At 46.2% G+C, this 24,230-nt stretch overlaps 1 protein-coding gene across 2 annotated transcripts in view; it reads right to left on the bottom strand.

The window, feature by feature from the left end:
- The window catches only part of LOC147619085 (protein MID1-COMPLEMENTING ACTIVITY 1-like), a 45,823-nt gene extending 22,153 nt beyond the window's left edge, over positions 1–23,670 (bottom strand). The window contains exons 1-4 of one of the 2 annotated variants that reach the window (XM_086774290.1): positions 22,659–23,670; positions 2,089–2,537; positions 1,872–1,984; positions 1,721–1,792 (exon numbers count right to left, since the gene is read on the bottom strand). In XM_086774290.1, coding sequence (XP_086630416.1) covers positions 1,721–1,792; positions 1,872–1,984; positions 2,089–2,537; positions 22,659–23,066 — 1,042 coding nt within the window. In that variant the 5' untranslated portion in view covers positions 23,067–23,670. The remainder of the gene's footprint in view (positions 1–1,720; positions 1,793–1,871; positions 1,985–2,088; positions 2,538–22,658) is intronic. The other variant, XM_086774291.1, reaches the window with a different exon arrangement.
- Between the last annotated feature and the right edge of the window lie 560 nt (positions 23,671–24,230).

Genomic DNA, 24,230 nt, shown 5'->3' with positions numbered 1-24,230 from the left:
GATACCAGCATCGTCATGTACATTCATTAAGCCGATGCTCATGGACATGATTATCTTTCCTAGCAAGTATCTAGACACATTTAGAGGAAGACTTGGACCTAATTTTGTGTAACATGCAGCGGAAGTATTCGTAATTGAGGATCCTGTCACACAAATGCTCACACCGTCTTCTATATCCTGAGTTTCGCGAGTTTAGCCATCCACTTTAAGAGAGAGAGAGAGAGAGAGAGAGAGAGAGAGATGAAAACTGTACATCGTATGGGGTCCCGAATTACCCACTGAAGGGCCCCCTATCCCGTTACCGGAATAGTATTTGCTTTATTTCTTTGAAGAGACTAACGGTGGACTGATGATAAGCCAAACGCAAGATCTAGGAAGACCAAGAGTCGGGCTGAACTGTACACGGCTGTAGAAGCACCAATGATATCCACTCTCGAGCCTATGCACTCTTCCCAATGGAATGAGGGAAGGCTGCAAATCTGAGGCTAAGATAGGGGCTGTTTGGAACTGTTCTAGGCTATGTATGAATGCTGTAAATGAATATGAATGCTGAGTTTTACCTTCACCAATTGGCTGTAGCAAAACGATGAAGAGATGAATGCTGAAAACTGCTTGTATGCAGAAAACGCAATGTTTACTGATGGCTGAATGCTGTAGATTGCTGCGTTTTGCTGATGGAGGGCTGGATGCTCATGCGTTAATACTCCTATAGCTGTAGGATGAAACGCTTCTCCAAAATGCTGGATGCTGAGGTGAACTATGGGCTGAATACTAAAACGCTGAAGTGCTTGAGGCTGATTGCTGAGATATGAGATGATATGAATGAATGAGCAAAGCATGCCTATTTATACTATACTGTGGACTAGTCGGTTGGCATTAAATGCTGGCCGACTGGATATAAAATCCTACACGACTGATAAACGGTGTTTAAATGCTGGAAATTGTGGTAAAAATGCCAGATAAATCCTAATAAGTATTCTAAGGCTACCAGATGCTATTTCAAGGCTTCTGCAATGATCTATATGCAATGGATGAATGATATGCAATATGCAGAGTGCTTTCTAATGCAAACCCTAAGGTTTCTACTGACTCTACATGCATGAATGCGTCTCTTCAAGTGGGTTAAGAGACTTGATTAACTGACTGACTTGCTATGGTTGAGGAATGACCTACATAGCTCGTGCCTGATTTATCCTGGACTAAGGATTACAATGGGGTCACGGCGTACGACAAATATCATCCTAAAAGGTGCTAATACTGTACAATGTTGCACTCATGATGATGAGCTAGCTCGTCACCATGCACTACAGTGCAGAGTGCATGTGAGATTTTGAGGCCCTACAAGCGTCCAGAAGAGCCTAGAACATGTGACCATGGATTGGACACAATTTGGAGGCCAAATATCTTTTAGGACATTATTATGTAGGTCAAAAAGGCAAAACCGACCTGAACACAACTTTCCATCCTATCCCTATATAAAGGAGGTCAAAGGGCATGGAAAGGCAAAAAACAGATAGATCTCTCAAGCATCTCACAAGTGTTGGCAATAATCCCCGCATAGAGGCAGCCCAAAGCAACTCTAGGCAAGAAGGCAAGCATCTGGAGAGCACGACCAAGCTATGGAATCAACAAGTTTTTGTAAGCATCTAGATTAACATGCACATATTGGATCTAGGTCAAGATTCAAGATCATTGTACATATTCATGTTTGTATACTCACAAACTTTTCCATCTGAAGCAAAAGCTGCTATATCTGAAGAAGTGCCACATGGATACATACAGGTGGATATACCTGAAAGTCAAAGGATGATACTTTAAATCCTCACTTTCACATCAGGGCCAATTGGAGAAAAACATCACTCAGCACTTACACAAATAAGGATCCATACAGCAATCCAATAGACTGTTATGCCATGTATCTGGGCCCTGTGAAGTTTTCCTTGCAGATGGTTCTTGTTTTGGAGATGATGATGCCGCTTCTTGCCTGCAAAAATCTCACAGCACCACTCTAGCCTAAGAAACAGAGGAAAACCACATGGCATGTCAGAATACACGAAATGAAATTAACTTGGGAGGTAAACTTAAAACCTTGAAGAAGGAGGACTTGATTCCTCATAGTAAATTGACTCTGAGTGCTCAAGGGTATGACATTCTTCTTCTTCGTGTTCTTGACTTGTTTCCAAAACCTCTTTCTTCACATCCAGATGCTTTGAGCATTTTGACTTTGAGCTGGAATGCCGTAGGCTACTCTTCTGAGGAAAAACACTCTCTGTGACATCTATTAGATGGTGAATGACATCAACCTGATCCATCTCATAACTTTCTTCCACCTGTTGAAGCTCCACTCTTAGCTTGCTGTTCTCTTTTTTGAGAGCATCATCAATGCTTAATCCTGGATAGCTTCGAGAAAGAGATTTCTCCAAGATGCGGGCATCTTTTGCGGTAACTTCTGTCTTTAAAACTGTCTCATGAACCTTCAACTCTTCTTCATCCAAGGTATACACTCGCTTGTCCTTTTCTATGGCTTGCAAGCGCTCCTGGAAACTACGATTGCACAGTTAGGAGCAGATGCATATTCATTCTCTCTCTCTCTCTCTCTCTCTCTCTCTCTCTCTCTCTCTAGGATGATGTACCTCATGGATATAATGTAACCTTTTGGTCTCATAGGTCATTTTGGCCTTTTGAAGACATTAATACAACTTTCTTTCTCTCTCTCTCTCTCTCATATGGCATGAGCACCTATGCCCCTCCTGTTCGCGTTCGCTGTGCTGATACACGCACCACCTCCGCCTCCATTATCCCACGCACCCTGCTCAGGCCCCCAAGGCAGCAACTAGGGGGGTTTAGCCAGAATGCACCTACAAGAGCTGGAGGCATAAATTGAGACTGTGGAGGACAACACCAAGAAGGCGTTGGGCAAGCAGAAGAAGGTGCTGGCGGGGTCCTGAACCAACATGAAAAACAATTGAAAGGCCTCCGCAAGGAGTTACAAGGAAAGAATAACAAGATTGCAGAGCTGGAGGCAAAGGTGAACCCCCAGGAGGAGAGATTCGGATGCTGAAAGAGACCCATATGCAACAATAGGCAATGCCAGAGGCCATCCCAGTGATAGGGGAACTCCGGGCAGAAATGGAAGCCCTAGAGGCTACTATCGAGGATCATAGGGTGGAGGAAGGGGAACTGAATATACAGGAGGACCTAAAGACGGACCTGGAGCAACTGAAGGCTGCAAGTGATAAGTTGCAAGAAGAACTGCACACCACCAAGAAAGAATGGGTAGAGGTGGTGAAGAAGCACAAACCCCATTAGAGCATCATACATGAGATTCTCGAGGAGGAGAAATGTAGGAGGATAGGTCCCTCCATGTGTGAGTGTGGGGGCTACAGGTGGGGGCATTCCCCAAGGCAAATGCCATGACACTTTGTGAGATAATAGGAGTGGACGGGACCACCTCCCCCTTTGCAAATACGTGGAGGGCAGGGAAGGATATGACATGAGAGCGGCCCCTCAACATCAGATTCCCCGATGCCACCTGTAGACATAACTTCTTAGACACGGGCTACCCTCAAGGGCATACAGATCTACATGGAGGATGATCTCACACCAGCGTAGGTGGTACACTGACGTGAGGCAATGCCGCAATGGTGACAATTCATGAGGCCCGTAGAGCAGGCAAGTGGGCTATCTACAAAGATGGCAAGGTCATTATCACTGTGAGCACCATCCCAAATATGGCAGTATGGAACTGCAATGGCACCCTGTGATTGAATCTAGGAGATTTGAGTGAGATTCTCACAATCAAGGATGTCATTTTCTATACAGAGACTCATCAAAGCCCTGAGAGGGGTTTAGCATACATAGCTGGGTATGAGTGGGAGTCAACTTTCCGAGGCAAGACCCACACATTAGGAGGAGATGCTGGGCTAAGGTAATGAGCGAGCATCTCCGTGAAAATCCATCTCTTGCTCTAATCCTAGCCAAGAGGAAGTTCTTCCAGTGCTCACTGCCCGAAAGAAAGCCTCGAACAATCAACTTGCCCGAAAGGGCGTGGCTCTGAATGGAGGTGTCGATGATGCCCAAGCCCCCTCTACATCGCAGCTAAATGATCACTCTCCAGGCCACCTTGGTAGGGTAGGCCTCGCGTCGCCACCAGTCCACAGAAAGTTGCAGATCAACTATTGAACCTGACCAATACAAGCCCAAGACAAGGCCCAACAGAAGATGATGTACCACATGGTGGTGAGAAGAACCTGGTTGGACACCAGGTCGAGCCAACTAAAGAAAGCCTGGCTAAACTCCAATATAGCTGCCTCTACCGAATGCTCAGAAGAAGAGGAGCTAGTTGTTGCTAAGGGGAGATATTGTAATTCCACCAGTCGGTGTGGAATGTGTGGTTGAACACAATGTTAATCAACACACTTAAATACACCAAGATTTAATGGACAACAAGCACAATACAAGATGTAATTTTCTAAATTGACAAGAGACGCACAATACAAGATGTAATTTGCTGAATTGACAAGAGACGCACAATAAGCCGGAATAGTCGGCCCCTCCCTCAAATAATGTTTATTGATCTTGGAAGAATGACGTACATAGTGTCATGGGCATTTCTGACCAGATTTCCATACCAATGTATATGAATATAGTTTTGCAAACAATATAGTCGTCGGTGAAAATCTGCAACTCACACTACCCTCTCAAGTGCCCATGTTCCCTACCCCATTGTTCCACCAACACACAGTAGAAACAATCTGTAAGAGAGCACATAAGACAAGAGAACACTACACAGGGTATGTAAAAATGGAGTCCTGCTCCTTCCTCTTGCTACTTGCTTCCATTATTGAGCATTAAAGCTTACCAATTGCAAGTAGAGTCAATGACAATGGAAGTCTTCGCAATGGAAGCGTCTAGAGTATTGAAATCTTCAATCTATCATGATCCTTAGCAACAAAAGTCGTCAAGTGGACGAAGGGAACCCTAGGAAAGCTTCCCTTATGGTTCAACTTGAGAATAGGCTGAAATTAGGGTTTTCCACCAAAAGACCAAAAATTACAGCAAATATAAGGTCTGTTTTGCTGAATTTTAGTCATTGGGAGTATAGGAGAGTGAATACCACCTGGAAACACTGTTGGGAGTTTGGTTAACACACTAGCAAGCTTGGATATGGTGTTGGGAAGGAGAAAGTGCAGAAAATATAGCTAAAGAGCCTCATGAAGAAGGGCACCAACTTCTAGAAAGAGAAGAAAGAGAGAGATTAGATGTCCATCTTGGGTGTCAAGCAGAGAGGGCAAGTGACTTGTGGTGCAAGCTAGGATGGACACATGGCTGGTTGCTCCCTTTGAACAATGGGCGGTGGCCATTGTGCTTTGTCCACCTCGGGACATCAGTGTGTGCGAACACAGAGCTAGTCATAATTTATAAGTGAGTTTTGGTCGCCCAAAACTAATGAAGTGTGTACACAGTGCACACTCACTTATATATTAATACTAGTCTAAGGCTAGGTTTTGACCAATACTTATCACCTGTCACATGCCACATAACCATGTCAGCAGACAGTTTCCGTTCATGGACAGGTGTCTCCTTACCCTGAACTACACATTGGTCAAGCAAACATGAGAATGGCATGTAAATTCAATTTGCAAGCAAGCACATAAAGATGTTATGCCATGCAGCATTGGTATGGACAATCCATGTTCATAAGACTATAGCAAAATAGACGTGTTCTAGGCAGATACACGAGGTACCAAACCCAATGGAACACCAATCCTCCGAGCATTTCCAAGCATGTATGCACAGGCACAAGTCCTAACGGAAAGCCAAGTCCACAGTATCACATAAGCGGCATCAATCTCCAACATATGCACTTGTCATGGACGCCAGTTCAATGTACATACATAATGAGAACGCATGGGTTGACCCGTAACATGCAGCAGAATTATGTGTAGATGTAGAGTCTTGTCACACAGAGCCGCACACCACCTTCTTTATCCTTAGTTTCGTGTGTCTAGCAATCCACTTTATCACTTCACAATTTAAGAGATGAGAGAGAGATAGAGACATAGAGCTTTGTACACCTTATTGGGTCCCAAATTACCCACTGAAGGGCCCCCTTCAATTGCTAGGAGTATTTGCTTTATTACTTTGAAGAGAATGACTGACTTTGGACTGTAGATACGCCAAATGCAAGACCTTCCGAAGACCAAGAGTCTGGCTGAACTGTACACGGCTGTAGAAGCACCAATGATGTCCAATCTCAAGGCCAATGCACTCTTCCAAGGGGCTGTAGGAAGGCTGCAAACTGTGGCTGAGAGATGGGCTGAATTGAAACTGTTCTAGGCTGTGAATATGCAAGATGAATGCATGAATATGATGCGTTTACCTTCACTTGGGAGGATGGAGCAAACGATGATGTATGCGAATGCTGAAATCTGCTGCAAGCTGAGAAATGCAAGGGACTGAAGCGCTTCTTCCTTGGTTGATTGATCAAGATGCGTTTTATACTGCTGAATGCTTCTATGCTTCAAGCGATGATGATCCAATGGCTGAATACTGAATCGTTGAAGGCTGAATGCTGAGATGATTGGAATGATGCAAAATGATTGCTATTTATATGGAATGGGTGGCTGGTTGGCTGGCTACAAAGCTGGCCGACTATAGCATTAAATGCTACACGACTAGGTAATGTGATAAATGCTGAATAATGAATTATGATGATAATAATGCTAATAATGCTGAATAAAGTTCTGAGGCTTTTGCAATGGTTTACATGCACATGGGGATGAATGCTATGCAAATGCATACCATGAACTGATGCAAACCCTAAGACTTCTATTGACTCTACGTGCATGAATGATTCTCTCCAAGTGGGTTAAGAGACTTGACTGACTGACTAACACTCTAAGGCTGAGGAATGACCTACGTAGCTCATGCCTGACATATCTTGGACCGAGGATTACAATGGGACCACGGCATACGACATTTTCATATCCTAAAGGGTCCTACTGCTGTACAGTGATACACTGATGATGAGCCATCTTGTCACCATGCACTACAGTGCAGAGTGCATATGACATTCCCTCCTGCTTAGCCTAGCAACAGGTTCATGGCTTCCAAATAGTCCGCCAATAACTAGGGGTACTCTTGAAAGAATTCTTAGTCTAGCCAAACTTCTTCGTGGGTACCTCGATCTCGAAACTTCGTGTAGAACTGACGGAATCTTCGACCGGAACCATGCTTCCAACGATAAAGAAGAATCTCCTCAGGTTCAATGACTTCTGCTTCATCAACCACGTTTAGCTGCTGTTCAACTGAAACATCAAAAACCTCTGGTCCAACATATGGTTTTCGGCAAGAAACATGGAAAACATCATGTGTCGTCCAATTGTTAGCCAACTTCAACTTCATAGAGACATCACTTAGCTTCTTAACTGTAGGAAAAGGTCCAAAACTACGGAAAGAAAGCTTAGGACAACGTTTGCCTACTTGTTTCAATCTCGGTTTCATTATGCGCAAATACATCTCGCCTAGACTTATTTGCCTATCTATGCATTGAATAATAGCCACGCTCAGAATTGAGTGCCAAACTGTATTGAGTACCAAACTCTGTGGGATCGACATTCTGATCTTCTATGCTATCCAAGCCTTTTCCAGAGATCTTGAGAATGGTAGAGAAAGACAATAGGAAAACTTCCTAGGAGGTTCTACCCCAGGGACCAAATCAATATGATCGTCCTCACGACGACGAGAGGGGAGAAGACTTGGCGGGAGATCGTCCCTAAGCATAATGTCCTGGTGTCGAGACAGGAGGTCTGCTAACTACGAGACTAGAGATAAAGATGAGATAGCCGCTATTGATGAGGTAGAGGCTGTTTGAGCACAAACATAAATCAATGCTCCTTCTGCTCCCTTGCAGATAGCTCGTTGGGCCTGGAGATGAGAAATCAAAAAGATGCTGAGAATGCTCCTATCCCCACGAATCATGAAGGGCTCATGAAAACCTTTACACATAGTAAAAATGTCCTATCCCCAATCGGGAATAGATTCATTCTAGCAAAACCACTCGATTCCTAAAATCGTGTCACACTCCAAAAGAAGCGAGACAATGAGATCTTGCTGGAATGAGACCTTTTGAACTTGAAAAGAAAATTGTTGTGCCTTTCGAGAAATGTGGGTGCAGAGACCAGGTGTAAACCCGTTCACATCCAAATAATAGGGCACTAATGTGGAGCTCATTTTGGTAGCCAACTGGGGAGAGATGGCGTCCTCATAACTGCCCATGTCAAACAAGACTGCAAACAGACGGCCCTTAGCCAAGCCATAAGCTTGGATCAAGCTTTTCTGTGCAACATCATTGTCACCCTCCTGTTTAGCATCAAATACCACGGATGGCATAGGATGCATAAAAGGTAAAAGCTGAACTGCGTTGGTGGTAGTAGGTGGTGTTGGAGGAGCAGGAGATGTTGTGGCAACTGTGGAAGAAGGTGGCTTGGAGGCTTGCTCTATTTGCCATTTCTAACAATCCTTCTTACAATGCCCAATGGTGCGACAAAAAATACATCAATTTTCTGAGTCGTATTCCTGTTGCTCCTCTAGAGGAAGATAGCCTCCAATGATGCCTGCTTTAGCCTTTTCCTCGGGGGTTTTCTTAGGTTCCTTATCCTTTGTACTCCCTGAACTAGAGCTAGAACTGACATCCTTCTTAGCGTCTTTAGAAGACGAATTACCTTTCCCAGGCTGGAAAGCAAATTGTCGCTGCTAGGGTTTCGTACTAGACTATGGTTGTTTTGGCTTGCCTCCGTCATCTTCATTTCTTCATTTGGAGTAAGAGTCAAAGCCCGGTCATATGTGTTGAGTCCAAAGTTACAAACCGTGAACGGAATGTTAGGATCCAATCCACGAGTTAATTGATCCATCTTGGCCTCTACTTAGATAATATATACCAAGATGAATCTAGGAACATGTCCAAATTCACCTTATAAGAAAGTGCAATTTATAACCTCATGGTAGTCATCCACAAGACAATAAACCATCAACTCCATCATGCATACCATGGACTAGATACTATGACATTCCCACTAACGTCATCAGTGCGCCCAATAGTGGGTGTAGAACTTGGTATCAATATATGCTCCCACACACACACACACACACACACACACAACATACATTCATACAAAGGTCTGTGTACTGAGTTTCTGTCAGAGCTCCGGAGATACAGGGCAAACTCAGCCATAATGAAGCCTAGCACCAAGGATCATAACAAATAGAAAGAATAATTACCCTGTCTCCCGATTGCATCCAAAAGGAGGCTCTGGCATGGTACCTATACTCCACCCTCCGCTCAACTATGGATCTGAGCTCTGTGCGGGGGGCAGCCAACTGCCCCTCAATCCAAGCGCTATTTGGTGCACTCTCGTGAAGCCACTATCAGGAAGCTAGGCCCCAGGGAACACTCCTCATTTGCTCTCGAAAGCCAGCCGATTTGCTCTACGCCACCTCCTGTAATAAACTGCTAATCTCTCCAAGGCCTACATCCAAAGCGCTTGCGGCTGATCCCAAGTGAAAATCTAGTCTCTCCCAAAACTCATCTATCCTACTGCAAATCTAAGGGTCATGGATGAGGCTATCAAGGATCCGAGTGCTCAAAGACATGTCCTGCCTCGGGAAAGAATGACCAGTGCATGATCGGAAAAAGTAGTGCCTATCCAAATACCAATCATGCCACCAAGACCACAAGCCCACTCATCTACATAGAACCGATCTAATCCGGATAGATTAGGGCTGGTACTCCTCTCAAATATCGAGAAACCTAGACTCCCGGGGCTACGTCCAATCTCTGGTAAATGCCAAGGGTCGTGCCCCTTAAGAGCCAAAATCAACTCCCCCCCAAGCCGAGTACTCTGTACCAAAAACTATAACCATGCCACCTCCGAGTCTGTCCTCTGCCGACTCTAGCATGTTAAAATCCCCATCCATAAACTAGAAATCCGCTTGCGGAAGGGACTGACGAACTGTACTCCAAAGATGGCTCTGCCTATTGCGGCGTTTGGCACATATACGTTCAGAAAGCCCACAAAGTCCTCTCCAATCTTTGATGGTCACCCACTGAGCTTGTCCAGTGACAATGGTGCCTGAGTCAACCACTACCAACAATATCTGCTCACTGATAGAAATACATACTCCACCCTGTGTCCCAAGGGGGCCAAAAGAATGGGACCACAAGGTGTGACTCCTACCCTACAGGATCTTCCCGCAGCGGCAAGGGTACGCCCCTCTAAGAGATGGGCTCTTGAAAGGAGAATGTCAATGAATCCACCAATTGTTGCTCTATGAAGCTCCTCTCTAAGGACACCATACCTCTAAATTTTAAAAGCATTGTGGACCCCCCAAACCCTAAATGTTCCATGAGACAATCCATATAACTAAGACCTATGGGAGGAAAAACTGTCGGAAATGTTAGCAGTCATCTTATGTCTGTACCATATTACACTGTAGGGAGTGAGGGCCACTGTTGTGGGTGTGCCCGCCCGTGTGTGAATTTCTCCATTTTTCCTCATTGTCCATATTTTCCCAGTTTTGGTAGTTGTGGGGGGGCTCTATTTTTTCCTTGGTCGGCTGTAGGAGCTTGCTAGCCAGGAGGGCCGGATTTTTTGCTGGCCGACCAAGTGGTGCTGATCGTGAGCCAGCCGACTAGACTTTTTTGCTGGCCGAATAGGCCAGGCCTAGTCGTGGGCCTACACAAGGGCTGTCGGCCCAGTTCCTACTGGCCGACTTGCTGCCCTTCATGTATATATAGCACATGTTCCCCCCACACTAGTTTGTACCGGATGTTGTGTATATAGTAGAGTTTATACAGCACTTCTCTCTCATGCATTTCTACGCTTCTGTTCTCTCAGTTGCTTCTCATTTCCGCTGCTCATTCTGACATGGTATTAGAGCCCCAGGTGGCTTGAAGCTTTGGAGACGGTGAGAGCATTCGGGACTGCTACATTTGATGCTGATTGGAGTATTTTTGGGCTGTATGGTATATGGAGAAGAAGGTAGAAGGCGGCATCATTGCTGGACAGCCACCTTGCATTTAAGTGCAGCCTTTTCTTCATTTTTTTTCCCACCCACTCTCCCTTCACAAGATCACGTGAACCCCCGAGATAGCAGAGAAACATGTGAAGATCCCCACCCTCCCGACGTTCTCAGTGGACCGACAGTTGGACGGGAACAACTATGGCATTTGGAAGGTAATGATGGAGTCTATCTTGGAGTCTTATGATTTGGCTTATTTCATCGTGGTTGGAGTTCCTAGGTCAGAGTTAGAGGAGGAGGAACTTTCATTATCCACCAAGAAAGAGTGGGAGGCCCAAGCACAATTGTGGGATCGTGTCAATGCCCGTGTTCGTTCTTTCATCTTCCTCAATTGCACACCCCAAGTGATCAACCATATCAAACACATGACGCTAGCTTGAGGGTTTTGGCAGCACTTGGCTTCTTTGTACAGTCGAGTATTGCCCATGAAGAGAATTTCCTTGGAAGTGCAGATACAAGTGATGAATCCTGCAAAGTCTTCGAAGATGCATGAGCACATAAACAAACTCTAGGCTCTTCAACAAGAGGTTCTTCAAGCTGGGAAGGAGATATCATCAAAGGACATGGCCATCACCTTGGTGTCTCATCTATCCCCTCAGTACTCAGCTTTCTACTCTTCTTTGATAACCAATGGGAGGCTCAGCACCATTACATGGGAGGAGCTTGTGCCGATGGTTTTGGACCAGGAAAAGCGGTTTCTGAACCCTCCACAAGGCGAAGGTTTTGAGACTTTGAATGGCCAGCGGTCGAAAGGCCGCAACAACAACAACAAGGACAAAGGGAAGTCTTCACAATCGAAGTCTTATGAGAAGAAGCCCGACTCAAAGCATGATGCTTTGAAGGCCGAGCGGACCTGTAACCATTGTGGCCAAAAGGGTCATTATTGGAGGAAATGTCCTCAGCAAAGCATCGAGAAAGGTGATGATTCCTCAACTGCAGGCGTGAGGATTCCAGCTTTTGTGCACTTGGAGATTATGGACATCGGAGCTTCATCTTCTTCGGGTAGGGAGGCCATTGGTCTCACCGTTGGGGATACTCGAGAGTGGATTCTAGATAGTGGTGCTTCCAGGCACATGACTCCTTCCCGAGATTTGTTACAAGAACTTCGAAGGCAAACAGGTCACATCTCTATTGGTGACAAGTCCACTATCTCGATTCACAGTGAGGGCAGGTTGGAGATCGTTCCCAATGGCAGAGGGGGGAAGCATTCCTCCCGGGTTCTTTATGTCCCATCTCTTAGCTTTCATCTTTTGTCAATGCATGAGGTTTGCAAGATTGGCATGCGGGTGGAGTTTGATGAGCATTTTGTTGCTATCCGAGACACATGTGGAGTGGAGAATGGGATTTATAGACTCTTAGCACTCTCTTCTCTTACAGGTACTCAACTCGCATTTTCGTTTTGGCCAATTGAATGTGGACGCACTACAGCAGGCTTTCCGAGACCAGATGGTAGATGGCTTGCCAAATGTACACAGCAAGCAGGGACATTGTAGTTCTTGCATTCGTGGGAGGCAACATAGGGAGTCTTTTCTGACGCAGGCTACCAGGCAGGCTTCGAAACCTTTGTGCGGTTTTGTGCAGTGCATGGCATCAAGCGGAAGCTGGCCAATATAAGGTCACCTTCAGAGAATGGAGTAGTTGAACGAAAGACCCAGACTGTGGTGGAGATGGCAATGACGATGGTGGAGCATCGAGACCTGCTTCGTCCACTTTGGCGAGAGGCTGTGGTCACAGCTGTCCATATCCTCAACCGATCTCAAACGACTTCAATGCCTAAGATGACTCCGTTTGAGGCTTATTTTGGCAGGAAAACAGATGTCTCCCATTTCTGTGTTTTTGGGAGTGATGCTTATGTTCACATACCAAAGAAGCAGAGGGGAAAGCTTGACTCAAAGTCCCAAAAGCTTGTTTTTGTGAGATATAACTCTCTTTCCAAAGGCTACAAGCTATATGACTCAGAGCGGAATGCACAGATGTTGTATTTGATGAGCATATTCCAGCTTCCACTGTTGAGAAGCCACCACTTCTTAGAGAGCCAGATGTGTATGAGGATGAGTCCCAGGCTATCGTTCCAGCTAGCCAGCCTCAATCAATCGTAGAGGTTGAGCCCGAGGCTAGAGATGTGCCATAGCAGTAGTAGGAGGCTCCGCGTTCTGTTCAGGTACCAAAGTGGTGGTTGGATACCATTCAGGAGCCGAGGGTTACGGAGTATCCCTCCAAGTGGACCACGGAGGATGGACCTCGAAGATCGCACAGAGTCCTGATAAAAGTCAATCAAAGGAGCCTTTACAGGTAAACTATGCATTGATGTCTCGTATCATTTGGGACAAAGAGCCTACTTCAATTAAAGAAGCTCTTTTCCAGGAGACTTGGAGTAAAGCCATGCAAGTGGAGCTTGAAGCCATAGAGAAGAATAGAACCTGGGAGTTGGTTCCGAGGCCGTCATTAGTGTCAAGTGGGTCTACAAGACCAGGTATACGTCCGATGAGTCTGTGAAAGGAAAAGGCCAAACTTGTGGCTAAGGGCTATGCTCAACGGCCAAGTATCAACTATGAGGATACTTTTGCACTGACAGCTAGGATGACCACGATTCAGTCAGTTCTTGCCCTTAGCCTCTTCTCAACAATGGCCGGTGTATCAAATGGATGTGAAATCTACGTTCCTAAATGGTGACTTGCAAGAGGAGGTGTATGTTTCAAAAAGGTATGGTTTACAGGTTACGAAAGGCCTTGTATGGTCTTAAACAGGCTCCCAAGGCTTGGAACCAGAAGATTGATTCTTTCTTTCTGAGAAAGGGTTTCCAGAGATCAATTGCAGATCTGAACTTGTATCTCTTTCAAGAACGTGGTATGGTCACATTGATTATCCTCTATGTGGATGATCTTATTCTCACTGGCGGGTCATGTGGAGCACATAGCTATGACAAAGGCTACTTTGTCAGAGGAGTTTGAGATGACAGATTTAGGCTTACTCCATTTCTTTTTGGGATTGGAGATTTGGCAGACCCAGAGGGTGTTCTTTGTTTCTCAGCAGCAGTATATTCATGAGTTGCTGGAGGCCTTTGGGATGGAGAACTACAAGCCTATTTCATCTCCGATGGACCCGAATACCAAACTTAATGTACATGATCCTTTTGAGCAAGTTGATGCCTCCTTGTATTGGAAGCTTGTTGGTTCATTGATTTGGTTGCTTAACACCAGATTGGTCTTGAGCTTTCCAGTGGGGCTGTTAAGCTCATTTATGCACACACCTTTGAAAACTCATTGGGACGCAGGATTGCGGATCTTGCGGTATCTACAGGGTACTAAGGATCTTGGACTTTTTTATAACACTGGAGGGGGAATGCAGGACCGAGTTAGTCTCCGAGGTTGGAGTGACTCTAATTGGGGAGGAGATCCAGACATGAGGAGATCTACTTCAAGATACGGCTTTACCCTTAGCTCAAGAGCAATTTCTTGAAGCAACAAGAGGCAGCCAACTATTGCCTTGTCTTCTACTAAGGCAGAGTATCGGGCTACTTGTGGTGCTGCTTGCGAGGTGGTGTGGCTGCGGAGGTTACTTGGCAAGATTGGGTTTCCACAGAAGGAACCCACAGTCATCCAGTGCGACAACCAGAGTTGTATAGCTATTGCTCGGAAGCCGGTCTTCCATGCTCGGACCAAGCACATAGCGATAAAATATCACTTTGTTTGTGAGAAGATTTTGGCTAGTGACATCTTGCTAGTCTTCACGAAGCTTCTACCTCAGCAGATGCTCCGTCAACACTCCAGCTCACTAGGGTTGGTTCCACGTCCACGAGCTGAGAGGGGGTGTGAGCAGTCATCTCCTATCTATACCTGTCTATACCATATTACACTGTAGGAAGTAAGGGCCAATGTTGTGGGTGTGCCCGCCCGTGTGAGTTTCTCCATTTTTCCTCATTGTCCATATTTTCCCAATTTTGCTAGTTGTGGGGGGCTCTATTTTTCCCTGCTCGGCTGTAGGAGCTTGCTAGCTAGGAGGGCCTAATTTTTTGCTGGCCGACCAGGCCTCATCATGGCCGACCAGGTGGTGCTGGTTGTGGGCCAGCCGACTAGGCTTTTCTACTGGCCGACTAGGCCAAGCCTAGTCGTGGGCCTACACAAGGGCTGTCGGCCCAGTTCCTACTAGCCAACTGGCTGCCCCTTCATGTATATATAGCACATGTTCCCCCCACACCAGTTCGTACCGGATATTGTGTATATAGTAGAGTTTATACAATACTTCTCTCTCTTGCATTTCTGTGCTTCTATTCTCTCAGTTGCTTGTCTCATTTCCACTACTCATTCCAACAGGAATTACCCTCCACTCGCACTTGGATTTCAATGGAGAGTAGTGACTATCGGTTCTAGGACAAAAGCCACGCCAAATGGGCACAAATCCTCCCTCCATGTGAAGCCACTCTACCCAAGCTCTGGAATATGCATACTCTAGACTCCACCCGTCACAATGCAGGTATCTGTAGGAGGGGGGCAAGAGTACTACCACTGAAACATAAAGAAAAACAAAAAGAAGCACCTCCAGCTAGAGGACACCATATCCCCTTCTTGATCTCTGTGGCCCAAGCCACCCAATTCCATCCGAGCCAAGGACCAGAGGTGGGTAAGCACATCACTGATACATAGATCATGCAAACGGTGTGAGCTCTCCATTGCCTACCCGTGACCGTGAATATAGCGGCAAACACCGACTCCATGCTCCAATCCGTCCCCGACGCTGCACTCAAGGGGAAGGAGAACATCGTGCCACTCTCTGGGGTGGATGGCCTAGAGTGATGTAGCACCACACATATACCGATGGGAGCCACCGTCTCCTCCAACATACCAGCTCCTTCGACGGGAAGGCATCGGAAGAAGTTGTCAACTGGCTGCCCTGGCACCCTTTGGGCAGCGATGGTCATCTCTACCAACAATGGTCATCTCTACCAATTGGCTGCCCCTTTGGGCAGCAATGGTCATCTCTACCAGCTCCATGAAACGAGGGATCAAATGGCAAACTAAACCGGTCGGTTGCCTCTGCTCCAGGTCAGGCACGACTAGAGGGCGACGGGAATGCTCCAGAGAAAGAGGGAAGAAGGGGGGGGGGGGGGGTGTTTTTAGATGAAGGCAGAGCAGAGAAAGTTGCAGGGGGAAAGCCGGAGTAAAAGGCGAGGGGTGGGGGGGGGGGGGGAAGGGGAGATGGGGAATAGGCAAGAGCCGAGCAAGGGGGGCTAGGGGGGGATGGGTTCACCTGCAAAGAAAGGGGGGGGGGGGGGGGGGGGGGGCAAGGGCTACGTGGTAGGGCCCGCCGAAGGCTCTGAAGGGTCAGAGAGCCTCGCGGGAATCTGAATGCTTGAAGAGGGGTCTCGACGAGGCAACGGTCTTCATATAGGGGAGGCCGGAGGCGAACTCCTCAAGGGTATTGGGGAGGCCATCGCTGTCAGGGGCTGCTCAGATAAATGCTTGTAACAGTTCTCTAACACAACCATATCCTCATGTGTCCTGGCAACTTGGCCGCGCCACTCTGCTTTTGAAATCTGTCAACGGTTCCACCTCGGGCCAACAGTTTGCCACTCTCTGGCACCAAGATCGACTGAGGCCGAGTCCTGGGGATTGGAATCCCGCCCACCTCCCTAAAGAGGATCTAAACTGGGAACAGGGGGGGCGAGGACCACTGGAAGCGCCCTCCTTGGACTGACAACAAGGACAAGCTCTAGCGAGGTGTCCCATCTGTTGGCAGATTAAACATTGGCCTAGGAGGCCAAAGTACTCAACTCTCTACAAACTAGGGTCCCCCCGAAGGCAAGGTGAAAGAGTGCACGGAGCGGAAGCAAATAAGTACTAGAGTGTGCTGAATAGAGAGTGCAAGAGAGAGAGAGAGAGAGAGAGAGAGAGAGAGAGATATGGAGCAACTATGCTGAATATATTGAAGCAATATAGTCCCAAGCAAGAGACAGAAGTAGTCTCATAACTGAAGGAGCAAAAGATAGGCAAGGCAAGATGAAAAAGTGAGGCCAGCCCACCTATTTATAGGTGGGAGAGCTGGCCGACTGGACATCTGTAGCTGGCCGACTGGGAAAAAGGCATCCAGGCTCGAAAAAATCCCAGAAAAATATATAAAATAAGGGTGGCCAGCCCACAATCAAGGGCCAAGGGACCAAAAGGACACCAAACGTGGGCAAAAACTAGGGATGAATGTGCTAACACCCTCTCTCAGCACCAAATGCTGAACAAACTCCGAGAAGCCAAAGATGAGGAGCCAAGGAAGCCTAAGAAACCGGCTTGGTAAACAAATCTGCAGCATTCTCCACTGAAGGACAATACTCCAAACGCAAATCTCCAGCAAGAACCCGTTCACGAACATAGTGATACTATATCTCAATGTGTTCCGTACGAGCATGAAACATAGGGTTCTTGGCGATGGCGATGCAACTCTAATTGTCACACCAAAGAAGAGTAGATCCGATAGGAGGATAGCCAAGCTCCTCCAACAATCTCCGCAACCAAATCACCTCACATGCAGCATAACAAACTGCACGATACTCCACCTCTATAGAAAAAAGTGCCACAATAGGCTGCTTTTTACTGCTCCATGAAATGGCTCCAGAGCCGAGTGAAAAAACACAACCAGTGGTCGAACGCCGCGTATCTGGATCTCCAGCCCAATCTGAATCAAACCATCCAACAAGAGTGCATCCTTGGCCATAGAAGATGCCAAAGTCCAGAGTGCCACGCAAGTACCAAAGAACTCTGAGAGCACACCGCCAATGCTATTGACGGGGTTTGGATGAAAAAGAACTCAATAAACTGACTGCGAAACAAATGTCCAATCGGAAGTAGGTCAACCAAGCCAAACAACTGACGAGCACCCGATATTGTCCCTGATCAGTCCCTAGAGAAGGAAGCATCAAGTAGAGAAAGCTTCACACTAGTATCCATAGGAGAAGATACTGGTCTGCATCCAGTCATCTGAAATCTGTCAAGAATCTCTCGTGTGTACTTCTGCTAAGAGAAGAAAATGCCCTTTGAGGTCTGCCAAATCTCAAAGCCAAGAAAATAATGCAGAAGGCCAAGATCCGTCATCTCAAACTCTGTCTCCAAAGCATCCATGACTGAACCGATTTTCATAGAATAAGAACCTATAAACATGAGGTCATCAGCATAGACCACAATGATAACAATCAACCCCCTCTCAAGGAGGATATAAAGGTTCGAATCTGCATGAGAACGACGCAGGCCGAGCTTCTGAAAGCACTCATCAATCCGCTGGTACCAAGCCCGCGGAGCCTGCTTCAGACCATATAAAGCCTTCTTCAGCCGGTACACCTGATCATGTTTGCCTGGAACAACAAATCCCAGCGGCTGATCAACATAAGCCTCCTATGTAAGCTCTCCATTCAGGAAAGCCGACTTGACGTCCATCTGAAAAACGGGCCATCTATGATGTCCTGCAAGAGCAAGAACAGTGCGAATGGTAGTCATCCGGCCGTCGGAGCGAAGTTCTCATCGAAGTCGACTCCAGGGCACTGAGCATAACCCTTGGCAACCAACCTCGCCTTGTGCTTGTCCAAGCTGCCATCAGCTCGGAACTTCGATTTGAAGATCCAACGCACACCGCGAAGGAGACCGTCAATGACAAACGACATCCCTCTTGCTGACTACGCGCAGGTGTGGAATGATGACTTCCAAACTAGGGGCGAAGCTCATCCAGTACGTCCTTGCCTGCATCAAAGGAGCAAAAAATCCTTGCCCTCGTCTCATTCAACACTTGCTCCGAAGCACGAGCCCTTGTAGATTCCAAATCTGGAATACTAGGTGCTCGAAATGCCAACTCTATCTTGTCAAGACGGGTAGATAAAGCCGCCAGCATATCCATGGATGCCTTCACACTCAAAAGCAGATCTGTGTGTTGCATGCACGGAAGACTTGCTATATTGATCCATAGCCCTAAGCTTGATTAAGAATAAGATGCTGATTTAAGCATGATTAAGACAAAGGAGAGAGAAGAAGAGAGAAATTGGTATCAGGGTTTTTCTTGTATTTCATATGGAACAAAAAGGTGGCTGATTGACTTTACATGGTTTAGGCCCTTGGTCAACCCCATAGGGCCCTACATGACTTCTACTAATGAAATGATGAATGAACTTTCTTCACTGTTGAATGAGGACTTTATGCTTATATATATGTGCTAAGGTGTTGGTCAGCCTACTGCCTTGCTGTCGGCCAAATTGCTGGACACAATATTCATGAAATATGTTCCTTTAATGCTGCGCTTACTTCTTTGCATGCCCCATTGCTGGCGAACTCGACAATGTTGGCCAACTGGCTGCCTCGATGCCAACTCTTGTATGGATGCTCATGCTCATGCTCATGCTCATGCTCATGCTCATGCTCATGCTCATGCTCATGCTAATGCTAATGCTACTGTGATAACTCTAATGATGCTCATGATGATGATGCTAATGATGCTCTAAATGCTGTCCTAACTACTATCCTAATCAGGGATTATGAAGTTCCTGCTGAGAATTATGCCATGGCACAAGTGTGCACGTGACGTAGTGAGTTGTGAATCTATGGCAAATATCAAGTGATCAAGGACTAGGTGAGGGATTTAAGCCCTACGGGGTTTGGTGGGGTAGGGAAGAACATTATACCATAGTCACAGGAAATGGTCGTTTCAATCCCGTTTCTCCGTTTCAGGACCACATCTGTTTCCCATGGCCGTTCCTCGTTTCCCAATTGATATTGTCTCAAGACACGGCCGTTTCCATCCTCCTGTAGTGATGCGAGTGTGGGCGAGGGCCACGAGGTTGGGGGCGTCAGGCTCTGCATAGCTCGATAGCTCTGCCTAGTGTCACTATCTAAAAACTCATTTTCCCGTTTCCATTCCTCAAACCTTTCTGGTCTCGTTTCTCATTTCTGGTGACTATGCAATATACCCCAATCAACCCAGGTGCATTGACACGGCCATTTCCATCCTCCTGTGGTGATGCGAGTGTGGGCGAGGGCCACGAGGTTGGGGGCGTCGGGCTCTGCATAGCTCAATAGCTCTGTCTAGTGTCACTATCTAAAAACTCATTTTCTTGTTTCCATTCCTCAAACCTTTCCGGTCTCGTTTCTCATTTCTGGTGACTATGCAATATACCCCAATCAACCCAGGTGCATTGAAGAGAACCCAAATATTCACTTTTCCCAAACCGGAACTTATGCACTCTTGGAAAATAGGTGCTCTACCTTATCCACACAGTCAACACACACAAGTGTCAAAAAAGAAAAGAAATTTGCAAGTTTCCTAGGCTCTGATGCCAACTGTAGAACCCTTGTGCTCTTCAATGTGGTGATGAGGTTCCCGTAAAGCTCTTTAGCCATGGACTTTGAGTACTGCCAGGGCCACATCATCTTCAACTTGTACCTTTAGACCTACAAGCTCGTTCATTAAGGACAACATCGTGTTCACATGAGCATCAAAGTTCTCATGTGGTTGCATTAAAAGACAATAGAACTCTATTTGCAAAGAAACTTTTGTCATGTGCAAGAATTGCCATGGACATTCTCTGGAGCTAGTCCAGAAGGGGCAACCAAGGAAAAGATGATTAGAACCAGGCCTTGGAGCATAAAGTGCAGAAGTGGCAGTGTTGGACTTGGAGCAGGGCATGGAAGACAAGGAAGGGTGCTGTCGGCTGCACACAGGGGAGTAGGCTGTACCAGAGGAAGGCGACTGTAGGCGCTTCAGCATTTATGGAGAAAAATGCCAGTCGAGTTAGTCATTCACTCCCTTATGGAGTGGGTCCTTAGTGTAGGACTGTTTTTGGTGTTTTCCACCTTTTCAAGAAGGCAGCCTATGGCTGTAGACTTAGGGTAGCTTTTTGTACCATATGAATATACTGAATTTCCAGCCATCTCTCTCTCTACTCTCCCTTCTTCTACGTTTTTGCATCAGCATGTTCTAAGTGGTGTTTAGGGCTGAAAGAAGACTCTCAGAGCTTCCGCGTGTTACAACTTTGGAGTTCTTTGCCTGAGCCCCAAAAAGCTTATCCAACTTTTCATAGGCTTCTTTGGAGGTAGGGAGATCTACAACATGGTGTGTGAAATTATCAAAGAGATCAAGGGCTATGAGGCCAAAGGCTCTTCGATCCCTGAGCTTCCATGCTTTTGAGCTGCATCTTCACTCTCGGGCATCTTCTCTTCTCCTTCAATGAAAGGCCATCTCTCATGAGACTAAATTTTAGTTTAGTCTCGGGCATCTTCTCTTCTCCTTCAATGAAAGACCATAGGCCATCTCTCATGAGACTAAATTTTAGTTAAGTCTGCCATGTATGGAAACTTTCCCCATTGAACTGGTCAATGAACATGTGGGTAGCCATGATATGCTATGGATCTGGGAAGGTCTTAGCAAAGGGGAGTTTCCAATGCCAGCGTCTAATCCCTTACAAAAAATGCCCTCGAAAAATTAGGGTTTCCAAACAAGGGGGTTTTGAGAAATGATGTTGTAGCATCCTATAGAAACACTTTAATGCTTGATTTGTACCCTCAATTTTGAGAAATGTTGGAGTAATTAGGGCTAATTGCTCTAATTAAGAAGGATTTTGCTGAACAATGCAAAAAACTTACTAAAGGCGGTTGACTATGGAATGCCAAACGCAAGGATGAAGTAGACTAAACATCGACTGAACCATCAATCGGTATGAAGCTACATGCTCTGTTCTCCAAGTGAGTTAAGAGGCAGACACTGACACATAAGGCTTGGAAAAGACCTACATAGCTCGTGCCTGACGTGTCCTTGGACTAGGGCTCACAATGGAGCCACGGCGTATGACAAACAAAATCATTTAAAAGGTACTAATGATGTACAAATGTAGCACTGTTGATGAGACAGTGTCCCATAGCACCTCAATGCATAGGTGCATATGACAATGGATAACATAGCATTTGAATCTACCATCTTCAAACAACTACAACGACTTTGTATCAGTCTAGCATTTGAATCTGCCATCTTCAAACAACTACAACGACTTTGTATCAGTCGAGCATTTGAATCTACCATCTTCAAACAACTACAACAACTTTGCATAGGGATCTCTGGCTGGCACAAGTTTTTAAGTGAGCGCTGAGTTCATACATATTTCTGGTCTTTTTTTTTCTCAAATATCACTTTTGATCACCCAAGCAGTCAAGGAACCCTCCAAAGAGACAAAGTAGGAACTGGGGAGGGTGGTTCCCTACATGGCTGGCCACTCTCGGAGGGAAACTACCTCATGCAATGGTTTTGGGGGGGGGGGAGTGTGGGGGGAGTGTGGGGGGGCCTCTAATGCCAAGTGATCTCACCGCCTACACATGCAATCCCCATTGTGGCCGCCAAGAGAATAAATGATATCAGTCAAAATGGAGCGAATGTACTCTGCTTGAGAACAAAGGGGGGGGGGCTCAGTGGCCTTGCTACAATGGACCCACAATATATGCCAAGCAGCAACGCTGCTCAACCACCTCTGACTAGTGCCTGGTAGTGACTTCACTACTCTCTCTACACTATCTGATGATAACATGTGACCAAAGCAAGAAGATGAACAGCAAAATACTCACCCGGTTATTGTCCACCAGAGTGATGAGAGGGATTAACCTCAGCAATCTGTCGATCTCCGCCTGGCGTTCTTTGAACTGGGAAACTGTGGTCCAGCCTAAGGCAAGCAGGTACAGGTAACTTTTGTCTCTGCAGCTGTTGACAAGGAGATATGCTCTCTTGAGGGCCTCTTCAAGCTCCTCTAATGGCTCCCGGGTTTCAGGCCACTCCTTGAGATCTGACAGCTTCAGCTGCTCGAGCAGATTGCCTATGAGCTTGAGGTGCTGTGCAAACTGCTTGCAGTTCTTCTTATGCATGCGTGCATTGTTGGCGGCCTTCACGATCAGAGCTATGAGCTTGACAGAGTCTAGGCCAGTGAGCTGTGCTGCAGTGGCCACTTCCCCTATATGGTTCCAGTTAAGGTAAGGCATCTCTGTGCACTTTTAATCGGTTCAAAGCTACAGGTTATTCAATCGGAGCAAGTAAAAGGGCAGATTTAGTAGCATTTCGGACATGCTGAAAGTGAGCTACATCTTACTCAATGAGCTAAAGCTTAAGTGTAATGAGAGCGAGAAAGGAAGACCCATTACTGCAAAGAGGTTTATTATGCAGAGAAAGGTGGCAAGAGGTTTATTATGCAGAGAAAGGTACATTGTGGCAAGAGAGTGAGATCCGTTGTATGCATGGAAGAACCCATAATGCGGTAGGGTGGGCTGGTTGAAGCTGGTGACAGAATGGTACAAAAGGAAGGCTCAGCAGAGGGTAAGGTGCGAGAAAAGAGAGAGGGGGAGGGTGAGCAGAGGGTAAGGTGCGACAGCAGACTCCAGAGAGAGTACAACAGCGAGAGAGAGAGAGAGAGAGAGAGAGAGAGAGAGGATTTTTTTGTTTGGGGCGCACAAAACTGAAGGAAAGATGCATTGATGAATGCAAAAAAGTCGTTGAGCACCTACAAGGCAGAGACGCACACACACAGAGAATTAACTGTCTTGAAACTGAAGGGAGGATCCATTGATGCATGCAAGAATGAGAGGGAAAGAAGACCCCATGAGTAGCAGTCGAGAAAATGAAGGGCAGCAGACTTGGAAAGAGGGTTTTGGGGGAAAGGTGAAACTTTGCCTGTACCCAAAAAGTATTCCTTCCATCACAAGACAGCTGAGAGCTCCCTTTCAACAGAAATTGGCCCATAGGCAAGTGTTCCAGAGTCCCCTTAAGGATTGTTTGATGTCAGCCAAAAGAGTAAAGGACTCCAAGGATGAGACATATCTGCCCCACCCACTTTGCTTCCTTCACACATAAGAAAATTGCACTACCCCTACACTTTGCTACTCTTGTCATCATCACATCTTTGCATCCACATCAGTAGTCATCATCAACATCCGTAATTTGCCCACTCTTGTGGCAACAATTAACTGAGCCTAATTGGACTTAATTGGATTGGGGGCCTTCATTTAACAAGGCCCCCTTGACACATAATGAAGCTTCAAATTGTTTTTTTCCTTTCAACACGACACCTTGGACCATCGAAATTCGAATATAATGCTCAAAATTTCCATATATTCCCTTCATTTAATGCTACGTATCTTGAGTCTTTGTAA

Source organism: Cibotium barometz, chromosome 34, assembly GCF_041138505.1.
Source record: "Cibotium barometz isolate CiBa-2024 chromosome 34, ASM4113850v1, whole genome shotgun sequence".
NCBI classification, from domain to species: Eukaryota; Viridiplantae; Streptophyta; class Polypodiopsida; order Cyatheales; family Cibotiaceae; genus Cibotium; species Cibotium barometz.
Note: the sequence above shows the minus strand (reverse complement) of the source record. Positions and strands in the feature narration are given on the sequence as shown.